The 20,787-nt window shown below is 37.9% G+C and overlaps 1 protein-coding gene across 9 annotated transcripts in view; it reads right to left on the bottom strand.

Annotated features, from left to right (window-relative positions):
* The window catches only part of rapgef2b (Rap guanine nucleotide exchange factor 2b), a 112,505-nt gene that overhangs the window by 36,216 nt on the left and 55,502 nt on the right, over positions 1-20,787 (bottom strand). For 7 of the 9 annotated variants that reach the window (XM_081382753.1, XM_081382757.1, XM_081382759.1 and 4 more), the window contains 3 exons: positions 18,996-19,071; positions 16,498-16,665; positions 12,121-12,138 (listed from right to left, as the gene is read on the bottom strand). In XM_081382753.1, the coding sequence (XP_081238879.1) occupies positions 12,121-12,138; positions 16,498-16,665; positions 18,996-19,071 (262 nt within the window). The remainder of the gene's footprint in view (positions 1-12,120; positions 12,139-16,497; positions 16,666-18,995; positions 19,072-20,787) is intronic. The other 2 variants (XM_081382754.1, XM_081382758.1) reach the window with 1 other exon arrangement.

The following is a 20,787-nucleotide window of genomic DNA, read 5'->3' as shown; positions in this document are numbered from 1 at the left end:
GTCACAGATTTACCGGATCCGTGCTCTATGAAAAGTCTGTGGGTCACAAGCCGTTTCTAAAATCCAAATAAGATACTGCAGTCTTAATGACCTACATAACTAGACAAAATGCAACCAAAGTCCAAAAAAGGCTTCATGCAGGTAGGAAAGCTTATTTTAAGTACAACTTCATGCATACTTGTTTCTAACATAGTCCCTACCTGCTGTTGTGCATTTGATGTGTGGATATATGAACATGTTGCTACATCTGTGTGATGAGCTCATGTCTGTCAAAGCAAAAGGTGTGACATAAAAAAAAAAAAAAAAAAAAAAAAGGGCTGACGCTGGAGGACTCAAAGCTGCAAACGTATCCCATAAGCCTCAGCATCGCTCTATATAGAGGCCTCTCGCTTTCCTGAGCTGAGAGGATCAAAAGATTAAAGAGCTTCGGCTTGGTGTCAGATTAAACAGGACCGATATTCTCACAAATGCAGGCCAATATATTTACTACGCTAATGTAGGGAATAAAGCTAAGGGAAAATGACCGCTTCCTGATATTCAGTGAAAGAGTGTCCACAATTAATCTCTTCATGTATTGGTTTCCTAAACAGCATAAGTCCTACAGGTCTTCAAATAGCTCTGTACTTACATTCTCATTGGAGCAGTTTGCAAGTCCAAGTCTTGCAAAATGAGAAAAACATGCTGAAATCATATTAGAAGAACTTTTGCACTACAGTTACAGACAGCACAAGTTGTCACTTTGTGGAACTGTGTTCTGGTTGCTCAACAGGTAGCAGATCTCACATCCTGATATTAAAAATATATACAAATTTAAGTAGCTTGAATGCACTCTCACTTCGCACTTTGGATAAAAATCTCACAAATGCACAGGCATAAATTTAGATATTAAGCCATTCAAAGGATCACTAAAGTGACACTGAAGTGTAATTGCTGCTGAAAATGCAGCTTTGCCGTCACAGCAATAAATTACATTTTTAAATATAATCAAATATAAACCAGTTATTTTAAATTGTAATAATATTTCACACTTGGTTTTGCTGTATTTTGATCAAATAAATGTAGCCTTGGTGAGCATAAGATAATTCTTTCGTTTAAAAAAAATATTACCGACCTCAAACGTTTGACCAGTATTGTTTGTTCTTTCAAGTTACTATTGTAAACAGAAGCACTATTCCAGAAAAGAAAAGGATGTATGAAGATGAATATGAGTCAAAGACAACATACACGATAGCGACCCCCCCCCCCAACCCAAACCCCTGACCTAGACAGAATAACAGCTGCCCAATGGTTACTAAGATGGCCACCGAGTGAACTTGCATTCGCAAAGGGAAAATTATATTATAAAACATTTTAGGTTCTGACTTATGATTGGTCAACACAGCGTTGTAGTTGTGCTAAAACCCACAATATAATAACAGCTCTGACGTAAAACACCTGTTCACCATATCACTGCAACTTCCACAGACAATTGTTATATTTGTTATGTCAGGGACTATGGTCTATAGTCTATGAAGGCGTTCGAACACGGCACGTCAAGAACAAGCGAACGCTAGCGCATTATGGCTGACAGAAGATCAATTCATTTACAGCTAAAAGTGCTCATCATTCCACTCAGCAGTCAGGCGCTGATCGCTTTCCGATGCCATCCATGTGCAAACACAGAAGAGCGTGATCACTCACTCGCATGTACTCACGTATGCGAACAAGCAATCAAAAATGCATTCGGTCACGCAACAGATATTGAGCTGACAGCATCGCTCAGCGATGTCATAACTCCTCCCACACTCAAACGCTCACAAACAGTCATCATAAAGCCATTTAAACCACATTTTTTACTGATTACTCTGACAAACACGACACAATCTTGGCCATTTCATCATCCAGTACACACACATCTGAGCATGTGTGCAGGGGTGACGGGGGGCGGCATGCACATGGCCGCCTTCACACACTGACACACATTACACTAGCAGCGGATGAATGAGGTCGTGGCACTCGACAGCCTCTCGTAAAACAAGATTCCTCGGGGTCGAGTGATAAAACGCAGCGGTAAGCCTGACCTACGTGAAATGTCAATTAAAACAGATCTGCATACATGCAATTAACCCTTTGAGCAGCTGCGCATCAAAAACAGGCGACAAATTCACAGAAACGCTAGAGACACAGAAATACGCCATTTAAAACCACATACAACTCATTTCTCTCTCTACAATGAAACACGTTTAATGCATCTTACACCGTTTCTGTCTATCCTGATCATGTTCGGCACATCAGGTTAATCTGATGAGCGAATGCTGGTAGTATTTTGAGGCGAGGGAGCTAGAAATGTAGGGTCGATACTTACAGGGCTTTTATCAGCCTGGCTGGAGACTCCATGGCCGCCACCACTAACTAATGGCTTCATAATGGAGGTGCAGAGCCAGGGCGAAATTTAAGCATCCTGCTGGTTCCCACTAATCTTCCCCTCTCTCCCCCCTCCAGTGAGTCTTCCCCTGTCTCCCTTCTTTTCTCCCCCCTCCTGCAGGGGAGAAGAGGAGAATCTTTCCCGGGAAAGGAGGGGGAGAGAAGTATGTTTTCCGGAGATGATGCGCTGGATTTGACACTGTTGCCCCTCCAAAAAAAAAATCAACGTTTTTCCTTGTCAGGTGCACATGCCATCTGTCTGTCCACTAGGTCCACGAAAAGAAGGGAGATGAAGGAAGAAAAAATGGAAATAAAAAAGGAGAAACGCAGTGCAAAAGGATGAGAAATCCAGGCAGTGATGAGCAAAAGAGCGAATCCTCCGTTTCAGGTAATTGGGTGAGCCTCTCCTACCAGTGACAAGCAATGTCGATCGACAGTGTTGTAAAAAATGAGGAAAAAAAAGGCAAAAATGGCTGACAGCACTTTCACTCCCTCCCCATCCTCTTCCTCGGTCTCTCTCGTCTCCACGCGCACGGCTTTATGCACTATTAGCCGAGACTGTGACCATGGAACCAACCTCACGCATCCAAGCTGTCTTTGTTAAACACTCCCGGTTCATTTGTGTCCAAAGCAGGGGGTGTGTGAGTGTGTAAGAGACTGTGTTGTGTGTGTGTGGAGGGGGAGAAAGAGAGGGGGCTTTGAATAGGAACCTCCTCCCTCCCTCACTGATGTTGAAAGAGCGCCGCTGGTGCCGCTTACTACACACATATACTCCAACACATATATGTGGAGTTGACGCATAATGTGGTTAATCATCATAAAGGTTAACATTTACATGAATGTAAAAGGGAATGTTTATAACTTAGATTCTGTAAATGCTCCCTTTTTTTATATATATATATATATATATATATATATATATATATATATATATATATATATATATATATATATATATCAATTTTTGCCTTTACTAGTTCATTTTAAACACCCCATGTAATCAAATCACGTCTATCTAGCCCTTATAAGGGCATTCATAAGATGTATAACGTTTTTTTTTTCATATAATTATTATAATATAATATTTTATTCAAAATTTTAGTTAAAAATATTGCATATTTACAATAACATACATATATAATATACTATATTATAAATTGGACAAATGCATCTGCAGATTGCAATTGTTTGTGTGTGTGTATATATATATATATATATATATATATATATATATATATATAAGCGTGTGTTTGTATCCAAGAGAGTGAGAGAGAATATTAATATAACTATATTTTATATATTATATAATATAACATAACATGAATTGGACACATGCATATGCCAAACACACAAATGTAAATTTATTTTGTGTGTATATAAGTATACATTTTAAACATTACATTTATTTATATTCCCTGAGAATCAAACCCACGAGCTTGGTGTTGCTAGCACCATGCACTACAGTTTGAGCCAAAGAAACACCATTTAAAATAGTTTGACATGGAACAAAGCACGTCGCACTGGACATGTAAACTTCTCGAAAGTATTTGATGTGAATTACCCGTATACATACACGCATACACTCACATAGACACTGCAAAACTAAAAGGCACTAATGAGAAAATTAGAATAAAAGAGCATGCAACGGGTGAGGAGCAGATATGGAAATAAGAGAGGATAAGGGAGAGTTGAACGGTGAAGGGGGGAGAGGAAGAGAGGAATGGAAAGACAAGAGAAATGAAGGATGAGCACAGTTAGCCCAGCGAGAGTAATGTCATTATCACGCTCCCCTCCGCTCACCACCAGGGCTGCAGGCAGTTGGCATGGCAACCACGGAGGAGAGCCATTTCCTGGTCGGTTTGGGCGGGAGAGTGTGAGAGAAGGCTGGAGAGGAAGAAAAATAGACAGAGAGATGGAAGACGGTAGCAGACGACAGAAGCGCAGAGCACATGGCTCTCTGACATCCTCCTTGTTACTATGACAACGCTGCCAATTCACTCCCCAACCCCCACCAAACACACACACACAACGCTCGTTACCCCTCTGGGCGACTGACGGCCCCGCCCACGCACGACCCTTTAGCTTTGTGATGACGGAAGTGAGCTCACCCCTCACACACACACACACACACACACACACACACGCACACACACACACACACACACACACACACACACACACACACACACACACACACACACACACACACTTCCCTAAAGGTCCATCTCTTTTTCTGTCAGTCAAAATAAAGACATACAATAAATGTTATCATTCAATCAATCAGTAATCAGTCCATTTGATATAAAGCGCTTATTGTTCCACAGAGAGGTGAGCTGTGATATCTAGCTGTGCCCTGGACTGACACTATATGATAATTAGAATTTGAATAACAAAGAAAAATATGAACAATGCATGCAAGCAGGGCAACAGACAGCCAATCAGATGACTTACGCAAATTTCAATATGCTAATGTCTGACACATTTTATATCAGAAATCTACTGTATAACTACATAAGTCTGACTGACGGAAAGGCAATACGATGTGAATAAAAACATAAATAATAGTAAATAAAAACAATCTTTATAAATCCAAAACATATTGGCTAAAACAATTTAGTCAAAATTAAAGGAATATATTTTCATGAAAATGTGTGTTGTTAATGGTTGCATCAAAGGCTTCATGTCAATTTAATGCAATGAAATGCCAATTATATGTTAAAAAAACATTGTGAAGGCTTTTAGCGTTTATCCTTAGACATAAGCATTTAGCTACCGTATCAAACAGAAACAGCCAGCTTGCATGTTTATGGTCTGTGCTTACAAAAGCGGTGTGGGCGTGAAGATACAGATAGGCATTAGCGAGTGAAATTTTGGACGGCTTCCAGATATGCAAGGGGACCAAAACAACCCCCTGATGACATCATCCCCAATGATGTAATGCCTGACAAAAACAAGCTCAGGTGCTGCCACGTCCCGTCGTTAGAGTAACCACCAATCATCATTGGAAAACCGAGCATTACGTCACCGCGGTAACAGGGTCACATCAAGGGATGGCTCAGCATCACCCAAAGCACATTTCAGGAACAATAGATTCTCATTATAGAAAAGGTTGAGATTGGGTCAAGCAGCCTCTGCTTCATGCGAAGCAACAAAGACAGTCCAAGTCCATGAAGACACAAGAAATCTGTTTGAAGAAGTGAGTGAGCAAATAGGTTTTTAGATTATTGTACATTACAATCCAGTGGTTATGTTTAGTGATCAATGGATGTTTTTTTTAAAGGCTGGCGCATATACAGATGTCTAGGGATCATGTCTAATGTTAAGCACAATATTAGACATTTGTTTAAACTGTATTATACAAATAATAATAAATAATAATAATAATAATACAATTCTGCAAAAAACATACTACTCAAAATTCCCAACATATACACACCTATATATACACACACATTATATAATATTAAAATAATTAAATAATTAAAATTTAGTACAAAAATACCTGAAAATAGAACATTTACTACTTAAAATTATTACATTTAAACTATCTAAAACATATATAGTATACTCACATATTTATATGTAGTGAATTTTATGTGGTATTATATAATACTACTTAAAATTCACTACATACAGTATATGCACACACACACACACACACACACACACACACACACACATACATATATATATATATTTACATATATATATTGTGTGTGTGTGTATACATGTATGTAGTGAATTTTAAGTAGTATTATATAATACCACATAAAATTCACTACATATAAATATATATACACTATATATAAATACAGTATATATACACTGTGAGTGAGTGAGTGAGTGAGTGAGTAGAAAGCATTTATGCATTAAGAACCTGATGCTGATCATTTTAACATAACCAATTATCTGATGATTTATTGGCTATCACTAGTTATGCCATCCAAGTTCCTTCAAACAACATCAGTTATAGTTTCTCATTGATAGTACTTTGTTTAGCACAAGGCCAATCAAAGGTCAATACATTAAGCCATGCAATAATATGAAATTGTGGTTTATTAACGTTATTGATGAAGGTTTTGGTCAATTATCAATCCATAAAAAAGGAAAACCAAGCAGTTTAGAGAAGTGATGATGTAGGCAAAATATGTCATGCTTCTTACAAAGCTCCGAGGCATTTCAGAATACAAATTGAGATATTAGCTCCTTTTGAAAAGCTACTGTTATCCCTCTACTGCTGAAAACAGCACAACTGTCAAAGATCCCTCTTCAGCCTATACTCAAGGGAGTCGGATGCAGAGGAAATGAGAGGAAGTGGGAGAGAGAGAGAGAGAGAGAGAGAGACAGACAGACAGATAGGATTAACATCGACTGAAGCTCTTCCGGATCATTCCATTCAAGCCAAATCTTTTTCAAAATTTGAGTACAGAAGGGCTAGACTGCACTCATGGGCCACAAGTACAATGTGACAATGAAGAAAGCTTCTTGCAACCGTGACAAGCAAATGCAAAACACTCATTTTGAACTAAAATCTAATAGTTAAGGATAATAGAATAGAGCTGCTTTGTAAATGTTTTGTTTATACTGTGGTAGATATTATTATATGGCTACAGTGGGTTACACATGAGCATGGTGAGTAAACATGGAGCAAAGAAAAATACAAAGCAAAATGTGTACCAAACAAGTCAAGACGAGGTAGAACTTGCTCTTCTTTAGAAGAGAATCTGGTTGATCTGTGTCCATTAAATTGCACCCAAAAAAATCTAATTAGATGAAATACCATCCGTAAACTATTTATAGGTCAAAAATAGGCCAATATAAACCATAATATTATTCATAAATTGTGATATAAACTTAATTATACTGTGATATAAGACACAGTCCAACTAATACTTCAATTAACCTGTTTCATTACATTCAAATGTCTATAGTAATGTAGGAATCATATAAATGACTTGCACAGTAATTAACATGCAGTGTTAGGGCTGGTTAAGATCGTAGACAGAGAACATTGCTTGCATAACAATAAGGGCCACTGCCTTTATACTACGAGGAGAGCAAATTCAAATGACCTATACGTTATTAAAAAAAAAATAAACCAGGACTTGCCATGCATTAACAATGGGCTAAAGGGGGTTGGTTAAGCAGGACAAAGTGGTTCCAAACAGCATTATGATCAATTAATAATTAGATTAATTAACATTCATTTTCACAATACACAACTCTTCAGTTCAGTAATGCAATTTAGTAGCCGGCTACTGCATGTTGTTTTTAGTTGCTATTTTGCTAAACAGCACAATGTATTTAAATTATGATGTCAGCTATTAAAAATTATTCAAACATTTATATAAAACAGTAGTATAGTACATAGTGAAGCAATGAGCAGTGTTCAAAGTTGTTGTAAAATGCTGATAAATGCACAGATTCCATATTTAAATACCTCAGTTGCTTGGCACCCATAAACAGCTGACCGTTAGGCTAATGAATTATTACTTGCCGGAAGAATTTTATTAATATTAATAAATGCAACTGGCTTATGGCTTTATTTAGATTATGAATGAACCTTTTGAAGAACATAACCTAGAATTTGTTTTATAATATGTATATTATGATTAGGGTTCTCCTAGTAGGTGTAATGGCTTGTTATCTTTTAACTTTTTAAGTCTAAAAACATTCAAATGCTTTTACAAGTGGTTGCATCTCAAGTAGTCATGTGTAGCTTATTGGTGAAAAAAGCAGTGTTTTAGTGTCTTAGCATGTGGCTAAGCAGAACTGATATGTCTTGGGGCGATATGTTTAGCATGGGACTAATTAAAGATCAATGCTATAGACAACATAGGTGTTCAATCCTGTGGAGGAAGAGAAAGTGCCTCCGTTTGCTCATAAGAGATGCTTGATTCTCACACCGCCTGTCAAGGTTCAAAGTATCCACGAGTGCACTTCCAATCCTGCACACTTCCTGTCAAAACACAAACGCAGGAAGAGGATTTCCTACTAGAGCGAGAGTGCTGAAGTGGATTTCTTAAGGAAAGAAAGGCAGGAGGAAGAGTTGCTGGTCTAAAAACAATGGTGAAGTGAGATGTGGCGTTCTGGTAATTGTGGAGGGCATGAAGGGTCAATGTAACAGCACCCAAAGAAGGAAGTGTGTTTTTCCCTCTTCCAGAAGTAGAGCAACTGCATTCTGATGAGATATTACTACAACATGCACACATCAGAACTATGGCACACATATGAATTATTAATATTTCCTGTATAATGAGTCCATTTTAAATAAAACACTGGGACAATCTGGGCTTATCAAAATAATAAATTACTGTAAGCATGTGCCAACATTAAAATAAAGCAAAAATATGTGTCACAATTAGGTATAGGGATCATAAGGAATTAAAGATTCTGGTTTAGATTTGATTCAATGAATGATTCTTTTAGTCATTTAACGAAGCTACTCTTCCCTTGCCTGCCAAAAAAGGACCTTGCTAGATAATAAACAATACCACTAAGTATCCTTTACGAAAACAAAACTCAGTTCAAAATATAAGTTCCCTAAATGAACAACCAGTCAGTAATGCTGGTTTTAGTCTTGCAAAACATGCATACACAAAGCACACTAACAAGTCTCAAATAAATTCTAGTTAAAAAATTAAAAAATGATGAAAGCCATGATGTGCAGTTCAGTTAGTAGGTAAAGAATCACTATGATTCAGTGAGTCTTATTGACTGGTTCAAACCGATAACTCATGAATTTGAGAATAATTTGTTAGCCTTTTTGATGAATTCATAAAAAAAAAAAGTGAAAAAAAAATTGTTGACTAATCTGACTACAATGGTCGTGTTGCATGATTGTTGCGTGCAAATAGTGAGGACAATGCAATAGAAAAAAAGAAGTACAAAATTCAAGACCCTTTAACACACCAGAACAAATGCCTCCAGCACTTACCTGCATGAATCTAAATATGATTCTTGATTCACAACTCTAGTCATAACAGGGCAAAGTTGAAGCTGTTTGCTCTGGAGAAAGAAAGTTCCAGGTGTAAAAGTTAAAGCTCAGACCTGAAAGGTCACTGGATGTGACACTGGTTTAATGGTCAACCTCTATTACCATGTATGCATGGTAATCTACAACAAAACTGCTGAAGACTGAATATGAGCATGAGAGAAAAGAGGGATAAAAAGACAGCGAGATCAAAGGACTGCAAGGTTTCTGCAAGGTACACTGCTCCTGGCAGATAGCCGTCCATCTGGACCCGACGCCCCGCTGTTATCATTTGAAACGTCCGTGTGGCTTAAACCATCAGCTCGATCATAACTGTCATAACAGCAATGACGGAGCTGGTGTCATAACAGTCAACTGTCGTTTATGCTAATGAGAAGTTCAGCAGGACAGAAATACAAATCATTTTCTTTCTACCGTGTTGTGCTGCAAACATGAAGAAAACAAAGCATGTTTAGTGATATTTCTCCACAGCGATACAATATATGTGACAGTATAAAACCCTGAGGGCTATAACAGATATGACGTGTGCACTTTATTCCAAGTCTTCTGAAGCCATACGATAGCTTTGAATGTGTCTGTGAGTTTACAGTGGTATAAATCGTTTTAAGTGCAGGCCTTTTGTGTCTCTGTGATGCCGTATACTGCAGCAGCAGCCATCACTGAGGACAGCTCTAAAAATAGAGCCGACTCTTCACAAGAACACCTGACAAGACTCCCTCTCGCACTCCTTTCCACTCTCTAACGCACACGATCACACTTTCCATCTCCCAATCGCTTTGTTTCACTCCTCACTGAATCTAATTACGGCAAAACAAGTATCAGCTCAGCGGCAGCAAAGTCTACCAATCAGCAGCCCTCATCAGGCCTAGGGCGTCAAATAACACGCTAAAACACATTAACACACAAATATCTTACATGCACCCTTGTTTGAGTCTGCTAGTGCAGCTAAATAAGCCTAGCTACTAAATCCTAAATTGCTGTAGTTGTTTTACATAAACAATGGGACAGACAAGGCAAATAATAAAAAATAATTGAACATTTAATTGTGCATAGTTAGGATAGCAAATTAAATCAAATCAGAATCAAATGGTTCAAACTAATCTTTGGTTATTGATGTCAAAAGCATGATTTTTTGGCATATGGCTAATAATTGAAATGACAAAACAGTAATATAGCTAAAACCAATATAATATTAGGCCCAGAGTTTGTTTAATCAGTACTTGGTACTTCATGCATCTGTTGTTGTTTTTCACAAAACAGTCAGTGTCCAATTCAGACTATGTCATGTTATTATTATCATCCATTTTGCATATTATTGGGCCTATAATTAATAAATATATTTATATAAAATGTTATATTATATTATATTATATTATATTATATTATATTATATTATATTATATTATATTATATTATATTATAGTCTGAATACTCGATTCTGATTGGCTGGAAGGTGTGCAATAAAACCTTTTAATGCACAGGTAGCTCCAAGTCAGTTTATTCACTTTTCTATATTAATGCGCTGTTTTCATTGACACACACACACACACACACACACACATCACTCGCACACAGAGAGCGGAGATCGCGCTGTCACTGTGCACACACAAGAAACATTCAGGAGCGCAGAAACTTGTTTTCAACACAGCCCGCGACTTTTAGTAAAAGCTTCGCTACTGAATCTCTACATCATGTTTCTCTGCAACGAAGGGGTTACATTGCTATTTTTGAAGTAATTAAACTCACAGCTTTATTGTTAATAGACAATCTCTGTGTCTGATTCAAAGCGGGTAGAATGCTAGATCTAATAATACGGAACTGTGGAAATAACCATCAGTTTTACCCTTCCAGGCATATATTGCGCTGCAGCCTGCAACTAAACAATTTTAATGCACTTCGCGGAGACAACGACCCTCTGCTTCATGTCGACCAGTTCTTTGCCTCCACGTTGTTAGCCGTGGATGATATCTTATTATATTATATTATATTATATTATATTATATTATATTATATTATATTATATTATATTATATTATATTATATTATATTATATTATATTATATTATATTATATTATATTATATTATATTATAGAATTTTACAATCATTTTTAAGGATTTGTTTCCAAAATAAATATAAAATTTTGTTTAGTTACTGTTCTGGGTCGTCGCTTGATGTCCAATTAAACTGTGCACTGTGCAGCTTATTGGATAAAGGTATACTATTACAGGCTTAAATTAATAAAATTATTATTGTCGCTGGCCAGGAAAAAACAAAACAAACAAAAAACAATGAGGTACCCAAACCATATCTAGAAACCAGAAGATTACAGAGACTTTTGACTTGGTCCAGTAAGCAACCACCAAGCAGTCAATCAGAACACTGTTGCAACTGTTTAACACATTGACAGTATAGCATAGCAATGCCCCATGAACACCAGCAGCAAGTGGCACTCAAAAAAACGTAAAACATAGGCAATCTCAGAGTGCAACCTGGAAGCTTGCAGTATAGACTCACCCACTTTAAATCATTGTTGGACCAAACATTCATTTGGCAACATAAATACACACAAGACACATTTACACAAATAATCCTTATTGCTTCGGTCACAAGGTCATAAACTCTCATCACACACACATACAGTATATAACCCACACATGCATATAAATCACAGCTGCAGGAAATGTCACACAGAGAAACAGAAACAGTGAATATGTACGATACCTGAGCCTTAACGCATTCCTGTGGAGGAGCCAGTATGAGGAGAGAAGCAGAGAAGAGGAGAGTTATTACCAGCCTGGGTTATTGAGGAACAGAGCAGGCTCAGAGAAACCCTGTTAAGCACTTTGCAAGTCATACTACGGGAAGAAGAGAGGGACAAATCCTTTATAAAAGCTCAGACGCTATCAAAAAACAACAGAGGGTAGAGCACACACACATACACACACAGCCGAGAAACATGAGGCGGATGCTGAAATAAAAAGCCACAAAGCTAAAATAAGGAACGCGGACACTTCAGGTGAACAGAAAATTATGCAACCAAATACAAAAGATGGGAGGTCATTTAGTTATTGAACAACTGAAATGCAATGATCAGCAAACTAAGAGTCACAACAAAAAAGAAAAAAAAAAAAAAAAAAAAAACCTGGTATTCATTGACTGAACAAGGGTCTCATGATCATTAAAGACCAGCTGCACCACAGTGCTGGAGAGGAAGGGAAAAAGACAGATTCATAGAAAGACAAAATGGTACCCAGTGTGGGCCAAAAACAAGGCATTCACTATTCACTAGTCTTAAAGTCACCATTGAAAGACAATCTAATTTTATTTAAAGATTGAATGAAATGGCTTGACAAGAGCAGTTAAATTAAAATGGGACTGTACAATAAGCTATATTATAATAGTGTATATTATATAGATTAATAGTGAAAAACATCATAAACATCCTGTTTTGGTGTGGAATAGACTGACTGATAGTCAAAAATTTTGCTTAAATGGATTGTGGTACGTCCACTAACATCACTGAGATGAATGAACTATACCTCATCATGTGGCTCCAAGCAGTTTTGAATTATTACGCATCTACAAGATGCCTCCAAATACAGTATGACAATATGAATTATGTCTAGGGCAGAGAAGCTTAGAGACGAGTTCAATTGTGTGAGGCGGGCAGCACAGAGTACAATTATTTCACTCTGGTGCCAGAAATTTAATCAAATTAATGCAAGTCAGAGAGTCTCTATAAGGTTACGTGAGATACTTAAGGCTGTTACATGATGTAATGTTTGGGAAGGGAATTTTCACCTTCGGCTATGTCTGAGTATGGAAATCCCACCGTGGAGGCGCTCTCAAAAACTCACAGATTAGCTGGAACGCCCGTCAGCTTAACATCCCATGCGCTGAGGTCCCTCTTGAAGACACTACTGTGAACTTTTTTAGCCTGCTACCACTGATCTGAGAACAAAAACACGGTCCAAATCTCTTCCCACGGACCATAACAACAAAAAGGGAGTTATTTGGGGAAAACTGTGCAGCTGAGTAGATACAATGGTGGGAATAATTTTGGTGTCCCGTTCTAATGTATCTCAAGGGAAAAACAATTTAGCTCAATGATGCTTGACGTATTTTGTTGTACTAAACAAAACAAGAATTTCCAAACAAGCTGAGGGAACACTGGCTTCTATCCTAGGGGAATTGGAGGAATGCTGGGAATGAACTGCAGTAGAATTGGGGGAGAAAAATCAGGAATGTGTCTACGTGTTGGTCCAGCTTTGAACCTCCATGAAACATCGGTGTCAAAAAAATTCCAAGATGAATGCCCAAAGCGTTATGAAAGCAGAGCGCCAATGTCAAATCTTCTGGAGATTTAGTAGAATAAAATACAACCCTGTTTTTGTTCTCTTTAGGTGCCGAAGATAAGACATAAAAAAATGCCCTGTTCCCCTTACAACCAGCCATCAATGTGGCATCCATCCTTTAAAATGACTACGAAATCAAAACTGACCTGAATAACTTCCTACTGTATATAAATGTTCCTTCTTAATGTGAGTGATTCATCAGTGCATGTTACTCCAAATAATTTTTTTTATTAATAAATGAATATAAAATTTTAAATAAAATAAATGTACGCCTTTGTAATCTGTCATGTCATCAAAATAAAATAATATAAATTAAAATAAATCAAGCCATTTTTAAAATCTTGCCAATACTTAATTTAATGCTGGTTAATATAATGTAACAGCAAATAATTATAAATTTGCTAAAAGAAGTGGTAGCATTGATATATAATGTCATGCTTTTGAGGGTAAACCTGTCCTTCAACTTCAGAAAGCCTCAAAAATGTGTGCCAGCCAACGATGTAGTTACATCTGTGTAACGCAGTTCGTTGTTATAGGAAGGAGCCGGGAGCCGGCGAACATTTAAAGACTTTAATGACATAAAATAAATCAACAACAAAACGAAAGTAAAAGACAGCAGCCCCTCACGGACAACTGCTGTCACATAATAAAACATAAAAACTACCACCTAAGTCCAGGCCTGTCCTCTCTTGCTCTTCACTGTCATCGCTCCTTTATGCCACCGCTCGAGAGATACGAGACCGGTGCGTCGCGCAGGTGTCGCTCACCGGTCTCGCGCCGCTCTCTCACGGCCCTCGGCCTCGTCCTGCTCGCCACAGTTTGTTCTCCATAGTCTTGCATATGTGATCATTTTAAGAATTAACTACTGAAAGACCCATTACAGTTGACAACTAATTTATTGGATATCTGAACCCAAAATCTGATCTAAACAAATGTAAATACATATACAGTATATATAATGTTTTCCCTTTCTCTCTGCTCTGTCTCTTTCCTCTACTCGGCTTGGGCTGGATGATGTTGTATATCACACATCCAGATGGTAGCAGTGCAGTGGATTCTCACTTCAGTCTGCCCAGAGCACAGTGGGGATTGAGCGCATAAAACACCAGCACATCGTAAGCCAACACAACATACTGACAGTGGACACATAGGCAGAACACCTACAGAGAGACCATATAACAGCCACCACGGCACAAGTAAAATGAGCGATTATAATGGAAACTACAAAAAAAGTAAAGCATCTTGCACATACAGGCACAAACAATGTGAGTTGCTGCAAAAGAACATTTAGGAAACTGAGGGAATGGTCCAAAAGTAAGAGAGAATAGAAGGGTGAGATTTAAAACACATTTGAACAAAGATGCTATTCCTATTGTACTGCTCAAAGCAGCAGTAATGAGCAGAAGAAAGCTTCTGAAAATTGCACTGCCTATTTTTACGTTATAATGAGCTAGCACCCATTTTAAACCTGAACTCTGTTTATTCGATCTGAAGCTAGCCTCTCCCCATGGCCTTTTAAGATAATGTGCGAGTTTGCTTTAGCTTTGGTTTTAATCGTTAATTTTCTCTATGCTACAATAACTTCTCCTTCTCTGCTATATGTAAATCATATATATTACTTTGTCTCTGTTACACTGTTTGTTTGAGAATCCTGACCAGTCTAACACCGCAACATTGGCTCAACCAATGGTACAAGTTTGGGGGTGGAGTTATGAGTTTGACCAAATAATGGCAGACCGAGGAAGTTTCTGGTAAACCAGTTTGGAGCCTGTCACTGGCTGCATCCGAAATGCATACAATGCCTAGTATATATAGTAATAAACACCATGTGAAAAGAGTAATATCTGCAGTTCTACACACTTGTTAGCTTCCACTGTAAGTGCATTGCAAGTAAATACAATATCTGTTCCTTTTTGCAAACCGAGGGTGGTAAAACTGTCACAGACGCAGTCAATAGAACTTAAGTTGTTTTAACCCAAAATATTCCTTTAAGGCAGAAGATAAAACAAATAACTGAACACAACCCCATGAGATTGGGGCAGCACTAGCTAAATTAACAGATTCTTACAGTAACAGCAGACCAAACGCAAATATATTAGCAGAGAGAAGTTCATAGGAAGGAGACAGAAACCTTGTTACTTCCACATTTGTAATATGAGGAAAGAGAAGTGGTTATTGTTACCAAAAAGAGTGCCATCAGACTTCCAGAAACCAAAAGCTTTACATAATATCCCTGTAGTGTTACTTTTGTGAGAGGAACATTTTGATATTTACCTGACGCACTGAACTGGCTATGGTATAAAAATGTGTGAATATTTGTAGAATAACTAAATGTAGTTCATAAAATGTGAAGCTGTAGTGCACTGGTGATTGTTTGCATCCAAATAAAACTATTTTTATCCCAAAAACTTAATTCACTGGATTATCCACAAAAAAAAGTATAACAGCATAATTACTTAATAAATATATATAAAAAAATTCAACAACAAAAAAATATACAAATTAATATACTATGATATATACCATTACCACAATCTAAAATCACTGATACTGAAACTGATTTTGATCATACCGCCCATCCCTATGAATAGAGAAAAAACAAGCATTTGCAATGACACATTTACCAGCATGTAAACAAACACGAAAGCTAAGCCAGACAGGAGAGGAACAGGAACACCAACAGTCATACAGGGGGAGGGGCAAAAGAGAGGCTGTACAGGTGAAGTTAAAGCATACGACTGACCGTATGGTATCCCCGCGCTACGGGCGGCTTGCCGGCGGGATAGGGGTCTACGGTGTCAATGATGGTCTGCCGCTCGCCCTTCTGGTTGATCTTGCGAAACCTTCGGCGGGACTGTCGGTGCGATGCCTGCCGCTGGAAATACTCCTCATTCTCATCCATATAGTCCACCTGCAAACGGAGGAGAGATTTGAGTGAGACTCTCTGTCTTCCCCCCCCCCCCCCCATCCCCTCCCGCCCCTCATACTGGCGCTGTGTAAAAATAGCAGTGGGTGTGCGAACCTGTGTGTGTGTGTGCGAGTGTGGGCTGAGCCTCAAACGCCTACGTCAAAGAGAGGCGTACAGCAGACAGAAAGGTAAAAAAAAGGGAGATGTAGTTTCAAAGCGGCAGCTTGCGAGGGTCTTTCAGTGGTGAATGTTATGCGCTTTCTATGGCATTAAACTAGAAATTAGTTCAAATGGCAATAGTTAAACTGCATATTCCAGATCACTGTTTATTCACCATCTTTGCTGTAGCACCAGGAAATATCACTGAAGGGGTGTAAACTGTCCATGGCAGGTCTTTAAACGACAGCAAATGAGTGTGGCATCATCATACACATTAAGGATATAAGTTGCATATAAAACTGGCAGGCCACTGTGACATTATGCCATGAAAAGTGACATGATTATCCCTCTGCCTTATTTTGCTGCAGCCTCAGATTTCACACCCACTCTGCCTTTGGGATTACACATCAAATCTCTCGCTACCGTACCAACCGCTGCTATGGCAACTGCCGGAGAGCGCGAAGCAGTGGGAATATATTGGGCGGTGTGAGCAAGTGAGAGTGCAGTATCTATATCCTGCCTCAGCCCGTAATTACAGGGCAGCATTGGCCGATAATAACAGATGAGATACCCAACAAGGGCACAATCAACTGTCGAGGACAGTTGCCATCGCCCAAACCGAAGATTATGCTTATGCATTTGGCAGATGCTTTTAAACTTCTACAGTACATGCATTCCCTGGGAATGCAACCTGTGACCTTGATGTTGCTAGCATCATGCTCTATGGGTTGAGCTACATATATACACACTCTACAAGGGCTGCCCGATATTGAAAAAAATGGCGATGGTTTGTTTTTCTGCGATATATATTGTGATATAAATACAATTTCACCAGTTGACTTGAATAGCTCTATTTGGAAAGAATTAATCATTCTAGAATGATTGGGGTTTTTTGTTTTGGTGTGTATGAGTCCATTCAAGCACAAATAGAGGAGAACAGAATAGGTGTTCGTGTGCTGTCTGGAAAAATATTGTGATACTATTTTCGGGATTCTTTCATGAAAGAATGTTCAAGAGAACAGCATTATCAATGTCTTTACTGTCCCTTTTGATCAAAATAATGCATCTTTGCTAAATTAAAGTATTACTTTCTTGAAAAAAATCTTACTGACTCCAAACTTTTGAACAGTAGTGCACTCAACATGAAGAAACACACAGAAGCCTATTGAGTTGTAGTCAAATGTAGGCGCATTTCCATGAGCTTAACCAAATCCGAGGCTGCAAATGCAGATAGGGGGGTCTTTCTGTACTTGTGAACATACATCATGAAGTGAATATGGAATATATTAGAGCGCATGGAAGTGCCCGGGTTCCTAAATATAATCATTTTTATGGCATGGCAAGAGCATCAAATTGAGGCCATGTTGAAAATTACCCGCAGTGGACAATTTGCTTGTGGTAAAATGTAAGCAAAATGCCGAATTCAAACCAACCAATTTTTATGACATTTATGACTAGAGCAGTGGTTGCCAAACTTAACTTTGGTCTGACTCACCTGATGCAAAATAAAACTAGACCACACAAAACTAAATTGCTCCCCTTATACAAATATTATATATAAACAAATACTGTATAACACAGTTGTCCCTAAACAGTCTACACTAAAAGTAGTAGCTTGTGTTCAGACAGCCACTTTATTTTCCCCAATCTTTAAATATTGAATACTAAGAATTTGAATAATGTAAATAATATGTATAGCTAATGATGGCAAAAATACACTGAATTAAATAACTTATAGTCACAAAACCTTGTGAAATAAGGCTAATTTTAGTTTAACCTATCCCTTGAAGGGCATATACACAAGACATGTTTAACTTTTCAGAATGCTTTAGTGTGCAATCTGTCTCAAAGATCAAGCAATATGCTAATTAAAGCTTCAAAATCCTAAAAACATCTAGCATCAAAAAAATAAGACCAACTTGGACAGCTGGTCGACCATTGTGACCCATTCCTAATTAGAATCAGCACGTTTTCTTTGGAAAATTGTTTTTAGCCAATTGTTTTTGGCCTGTGTAATGTCAAATCTGACCTTGTATGTACCCCTGGGGGTAAGCGTAGCACACTGTGTGAACCACTGGGGAAGAGGAATGAAACTGCAGCACAAAACTGCAATTATACAGTGTGATTAGTAAAAGTATTAGGTTAAGATGATTATCTGGTCTATGATTACTCACCACAATCATCTCGGATGGCTCCAGAACGATGCACTCGCATCCACGACGTAAACTCCCAGCAGACCTCTTCCCAAAGCTAGGGGAGAAGAACAGGAGAGACAGAAAGGTTATATACCGCTTAACCAATTATGGAATCCTAAGATTCTGTGGGAATGAAAGCGTGCTTAGAATCCGAGCCAGAGGAACACATATCCACACACATGTGGCAGTGTTCCTGGCCTGGGCAGTGAGGCTCCACTGGGAAAGAAAGTACGACCAGACTGGAAAAGTCCACCGGATGACATCATGGCCTCATGAAAGAAGTACAGTGCAAAGTGATAGAGTGTGTGAGTAGCAACACAAAAACTCTTTTGAAAATGTAAGAGGGGGACCATGGAAACGTGAGGTGGAGTTCCATGCAGGATAAAGGTAAATATGCAGATTTTTTTCTTTTTTTAATTTAACCCAATCCCTCTTCTTCACACAATAATTTCCTGTCATCAATACACTAAATTATGAAAAAGGTAAAATAATTTAAACAATAGAATAAATAGGGAAAAAAAAGCAAAAATAAAATAAATAGGAAAAAGACAAAAAATAACAACAAATAAAATATAATATTTTATAAAATTGATTGAAGGTAACGTGCCAATAGTGGCACCAAAAAAACCTTGTAATCTGTTTGTTTAAAGTGCCCCTATTATGCTATTTTAAAGGTTCCTAATTTTGTTTTGGAGGTCTCCAACAACAGGTTTACATCAACATCAAAAAAACTAAATTATCTCATAATATGCATTGCACATGACCTCCTTTCTCAGAGAGTTAGAAGACGGTTCTTTCCAAGATGCACGCTGCATCCCGATTCGCATATTTATACTATGCCCTAAAACTATGTACTGTTTTTGTGAAGAAAAAGTACATACTTTGGAGAGTGTAGCAGAATAGTAGGCAAGCTTTGGGACATACTACTTCATCATAATTGCATCTTTGACTGACAGCTCTCTCACTTAGTTACGTTCATCTCGTCACCGTTTAAACTGCCCTTTCAATCATCTTGTCACAGTTAAAATCCTGCACAATTATTGTATTTAATTTCCTACTGTTTCGGAGAGAAATATAGTAGCACGTTGATCTGCCAGTCGTGAGTCTTTCATGCGGAGACTCTCCTCATGTGTTTGCAATTTGCATAATGATTGCATAATGCATTTAAAAGTTATTGACCAAACGTATCTTTACAAAAGTTAACAATGCTGTTGCAGATGAAATATAATGTGGATAACATTGAATAAATATCTTTTCGTCAGGTTAGAAACTGATAATTAAATCACTCAAACCCCTTCACCCAAACCTCTCTACTTCACCGTAGGACTCGAACATCCGTCATGTTTTTTTTAGCTTTTAATGCTTTTTATTTGTGTTTGTAGTTCTAATCTTTGGATTCTAAAGTACAAAAAGAAAAAGTAGACCAGGTATCTTTGGAATTCTTATTTCAACATACTATTATTTGGAACACACTAATTCTAATTTAAAATACAATTTAAGACGGATAGTATGCGAATTGGGACGCAGCATCAGTCTCTCTAAACCCCTCCTTTTAGAGAACCTACTCTGCTCTGGTTGGTCATAATGGTCTCAGTCTGTTTGGTCAACCACTTACAGCGCATCGGAAACGAAACGCCTTTTAACATATTTGAATTGCAGCACCGGAGGAACTACTTTAAGCACCCTATCTGGGTCTGACATAAAAACCCAGTGAGTTTAGGATGGGTCTAGCTATTTGGCTAAACAATAAAAGACAGGTGGGATACTTGAA

The sequence above is a fragment of the Scardinius erythrophthalmus genome (genome assembly GCF_964197995.2).
Source record: "Scardinius erythrophthalmus genome assembly, chromosome: 13".
In the NCBI taxonomy this organism is placed as follows: domain Eukaryota; kingdom Metazoa; phylum Chordata; class Actinopteri; order Cypriniformes; family Leuciscidae; genus Scardinius; species Scardinius erythrophthalmus.
This window is presented reverse-complemented; position numbering and strand designations above follow the sequence as displayed.